The following is a 4,516-nucleotide window of genomic DNA, read 5'->3' as shown; positions in this document are numbered from 1 at the left end:
GGAACATTCTAGAGGCCCCTACAGCTGTTCGGCAATTTCAAAACTAGTGTACAAATTTTTTTTTTATAACTAATGTAGCGCATTTTAAATTCCTGATATGTCAAGCATGTACACACTAATGCAATAAAATGCTTGATGCTTATTGTTTGTGCCATACAACATGCTCTTTTAAAACGTGCGCAGGTCGACGGCATGGGTGGCATATTCCCGCAGAGCCGACCTTATGGAAAAGCCGGCAGGTGTGTTGTACAAGTCATACAGGATATGCAGCGACCATTTCACTGCAAAAGATTTCCTGGACCCAGGTCGCACGCGACTCATTAGAACAGATGTACCTACAGTTTCCTCAGGTACGCAATAGAGCAAAGTTCCAAGTGTCAGCACTGTCTTGGTGCACTTTGCTGTAGCTCATGTACGTCTCTGTGTCTTCATAGAATTGCTAGTGGTAAGAGTTTTGTGGCAATTATTTCGACCTGAACCAACCTCAGGTGAACATTTTTTTCTATTTATCTTTTGCAGATGCTGCCGATGTGCCATCTGTTGGATTCGCTGTTGCATCACATCAAAACACCGTTCCAGAGGACCATCTGGAAAAGTCTACTATAGGCATCAGCACTATGTTTGAAGACCCTGCTTTGCAAGGTACTTGTAGTGTCCTGTGTTTGCGACTAACACTCAGTGTTGCCAATGAATGTAGGCTGCAGCCGTCCTGCAAGTGAGGAACAAGCTGGTGAGGACGTCCTACATAAGACATGCGAGCAAGGCTCCCTCATGACGGCAAGCCATGCTGCTAAAGGTGAGTTTGGTGTATCAAGTTAAACTTAACAAAGTGGCAATGATGGGTATTTTTCCAGCAAGCCTACAACAGATGTCTGGCTGCAACACCCCTGTGAGCGAGCTAGGTGCAACGACCTCCCAGGTGGATATGTTTGGCAGCAGTTCTACAGAGGATGAGCGTTGTGCTGTTGATGGTAACTATCATACATTTTATAGAGCAGACGCATAGTTCTTTTAACAACATTATTGTTTCAAACCAGGGTGTGTTGAATTTGATTTTTAACTGAATCTGAAAAAGGTTAACCTGGCGATATAGATAAGGCATTTCTCTTTAGAGACTTTTTATGGACTAGTCAATATTTAATTGTTTTTCAGAAATCTCTCTCGACGTCTATTATACTTTCTGCCTGGAAAACAGCTAAAGTTATTCCGCTATTCAAATATGGTAGTAAGCAGTCCTTACTAAACTACAGACCCATCGTTATAACGTGTCATTCTTGTGAAATACTTCAATGTGTAATTTGCGAACATATTGAATTCTTGGAGTGTAATGGTTTATCTGGTGCTCAGCACGGTTTGCATTTATCACTGCAACCCAGCTTATTGAATACACTACCGTCGCACAGGCCCCATCAGGCCCTCTATGCAGGTGATCGAATTGATGCAATATTTATTGATATTTCAGAAGCTTTCGACACTGTGTTGCACTCTGAATTGTTCAAGAAGCTCACTGTTATTCTTAACAACAAAGTGTTTAACTGGATTTCTTTTTTATCCAATCGGTCTCAGTACGTACTATGACGTACTCTTTAGGTCTTCTCAATCCTCCACATGCAGTGTAACGTCTAGTGTGCCTCAAGGTTCAATATTGGGTGCGCTTCTATTTTTGATCTTAATAAATGATCTAACAAGTAATGTTCCTCTTAGAATCTGCATTAGGCAGATGATTGTGTATTGTACCATACGATTAAAACTCGTCACGATCACATGATCCATAACGACTCGTTTGCATCACTTCAATCATGGTGTGACTTGGCAGATGCAAATCAACTTCCAGAAAGTTGTACCTATGTCATTTACCAAACATTTTCCGCCTTCTCCACTTACCTATTCGTATAACGACTACCCTCTAGGAGATGCTTCACATCGAACTCGTGCAACCTAGTGCTTAGGCTGCTTGCAACGCATATTACGTTCATCCCCACTTAGCACACGACTCCTCACTTATAAAACGATGGTTCGTCCAATACTGAAGTGTGGCTCTGGCGTTTGGAATGCACACAAAATATCTATCAAAAAAAGTGCATCTGACAAGAAAGCTGTGGGCTTCGTTTATCGTTTTGACAGGTATTTTTTGCCCATTTCCCATCTTAGTCTTCAACTTGCCAGTCTCTCTTCTCGTCGTCACTTTGAATCTTTCAGGTTTCTTTATACTCTTACTCCCCACAATTCTCCATTCTCCTTACTTGGCAAGTAAGGGAAATCTAGACCCAATATCACCAGTCACCATGAGTTGAATACGTCCACTTGTCACCATCATACCGAAGCGTTTAGTCTCCCTGTCCCTTCTGAGATTGCGGAGTGCGCTGCCTGGTTACGCAAGATCTTTACCACTCAATGAATTTCTATTGTATATTAGTCATGATGTTCTGTGCTCTTTATGCTATTCTATGTATTGTATTTCCCCACTCCTGCGATAGCCCTTCTGGGCTGCAGTATATCGAAATAAGTGAAATTAATAAATAAGTCCTTAGTCGACCATAACCTTTGAATAACCATTACATACGAGGTAACTGGAAGGTCAAGGTGCGATATTTAAGAGTACTGTTCAGATTGGAGCACGCTCATAAAGTGCACAATCTTTTAGGATGATTATTCTTGTGACATATATTTTCCATATATGTGTACTATGATTGTATCATTGTTAAATTGTGTGGTGGACACTGGCACTTCTCATATCAGAAATTGAAGCTTTTATGAATGCTTGTCTGCAGAAGCATGAGCTTTGTAAATGCGTAGAGTGATATCTCTAACAAACTCTGTAAACACATGACGTACAACTTATAAACTATGCAATATTTATTTTGTTTAAAGAGCACAGTGGTATTAACTGTTGATGCTTAGCATTTGGTTAGGTCTTGCTGTGCAAGTTAGGAAATAATTGTCAACGCACAAGCTACCGTTGCTTTGTACTTTCAACTATATTGGCAGTAAGTGAGGGAGGTAATGCAAAATTGTGCCAGGCAAGTTCTTGTTAGCGTTGTAGCTCAAAGGATGCTTGGGATGCATAAGCTGTTTGGGTAATATCTTGCTCTGTGTTTTTGTGCAGATGCCATTTCCGAGGTGTCCCCAAGCGCCAACATTTTCGATTCAGCTGAAAGACCAGTAGGAAACTATCCCGGTAAGTGTTTGGTTCATTTAACGCTAGCCAAAGGCTTTGTGGATTTTCTTCAAGATGGGGGGTGTTCTTGTAATAGTGGTTCATTTTAATAATGGAAAAGTTGAGCAGCCGAAGGAAACTCATATTGTTTGATTTTTGTACTATTTACTCGAACTCCTTCATGAGTATATGCGAGAAAGGCTCCCTCATGGCTTTGACACAAAGCAATTTAGATCTACTTTTAATTGTGTTCATGGAGGCTCTGTGTAGGAATTGTACCTGCGAACAATGGTTATATTTGGTTGAATGTATCGTACTGTTTTACAGTTTCATAATGAGCTGTTCAGTATGAAGTAACCAGTAAATTAGTGTTGTATCAAGAAATTGTCGAATTGTTGTACACGTAGCTTTATTTATGCGTGCATATTTTTTGTATCTTACAGTTGCTTGGAAGAGCGCAGTGAGGAGCTCTCCGTCAACAAAATTTAGGGCGACCGTCCGGCGACTGCAGTCCAAGCTAGCAAGATGCCAGCGGACCATCAAACGGTTGCAGAAGAAGCAGAGCAAGCTACCGCCATCCATTTCGAAGGCACTGGGCATTATTCGTCCATCAGTGACAGAGGAGGTTTTTAAGCTTTTGTGTACACACCTGCGATTGCAGCAGAGGGGAAAAGGCAAGCGCTTCCCTATCTGGCTCAAAAAGTTTGCCTTGCATTTGAACTTCCGTGGACCCCGTGCATACCGTTTTTTGGCACCAATTTTCTCTTTGCCAACACAGTGTACTCTGTGACGCTGGTTGTGCAACTTTAGGATGTCACCAGGAGTGATTCCCGGAATTATTCAAAGTATTTCTGCTAGCACTCACGCATGGAATGAGCGCGACCGAGTATGCACCTTCATGTTTGATGAAATAGCTTTGAAAAAGAACTTATCCTATGATGCCGGTGAAGATATTGTGCATGGGTTTGCAGATGATGGCATCGAGCGGTCATCAAGTATTGCCGACAGAGCCATGGTTGTGCTTCTGGCAGGTATATCTAAGAGGTGGGTTCAGCCAGTCGCATTTACGATAGGGCATGTATTGACATGGGCAAATGTTATTGATAAATTACTAATCTCGATTATTGAGCAACTTAAAGCCGTCAGAATTGTTGTCAAAGCGGTAATCTGTGACCAAGGCACGTCAAATGTCAGCTTGGCGCAGAAATTGGGCATCACGATTGGGAAACCATATTTTGAAGTTCTAGGCGAGAGAGTTTATTTTATTTTTGATGTACCTCATTTGATCAAAACGACCCGCAACAATCTCCAAGCACATGAGTTGTTCATTGGGAAAGAAGTTGTGAATTGGTCTCATAT

At 41.6% G+C, this 4,516-nt stretch overlaps 1 protein-coding gene across 2 annotated transcripts; it reads left to right on the top strand.

Annotated features, from left to right (window-relative positions):
* Positions 1 to 538: 538 nt before the first annotated feature.
* Positions 539 to 4,281, top strand: LOC139049407 (uncharacterized). Of its 2 annotated transcripts, XM_070524707.1 has the most exons (5): positions 539 to 642; positions 698 to 796; positions 855 to 971; positions 3,107 to 3,178; positions 3,601 to 4,281. In XM_070524707.1, exons 1-5 carry the CDS (start codon positions 618 to 620, stop codon positions 3,945 to 3,947), a joined length of 660 nt encoding a protein of 219 aa, XP_070380808.1. In that variant the 5' UTR covers positions 539 to 617; the 3' UTR covers positions 3,948 to 4,281. The 2 variants fall into 2 exon arrangements, with proteins under 2 accessions (XP_070380808.1, XP_070380809.1); XM_070524708.1 differs by lacking the exon at positions 855 to 971.
* Positions 4,282 to 4,516: the final 235 nt, after the last annotated feature.

Source organism: Dermacentor albipictus, chromosome 9, assembly GCF_038994185.2.
Source record: "Dermacentor albipictus isolate Rhodes 1998 colony chromosome 9, USDA_Dalb.pri_finalv2, whole genome shotgun sequence".
NCBI lineage: Eukaryota > Metazoa > Arthropoda > Arachnida > Ixodida > Ixodidae > Dermacentor > Dermacentor albipictus.
This window is presented reverse-complemented; position numbering and strand designations above follow the sequence as displayed.

Bases quoted from the DNA above. Each gene is read 5' to 3' on its own strand.
- LOC139049407 (XM_070524707.1), top strand. From the start codon at position 618: ATGTTTGAAGACCCTGCTTTGCAAG. The intron at 643-697 runs GTACTTGTAGTG...CAATGAATGTAG, and splicing joins TGAAGACCCTGCTTTGCAAG to GCTGCAGCCGTCCTGCAAGT. The intron at 797-854 runs GTGAGTTTGGTG...GTATTTTTCCAG, and splicing joins GGCAAGCCATGCTGCTAAAG to CAAGCCTACAACAGATGTCT.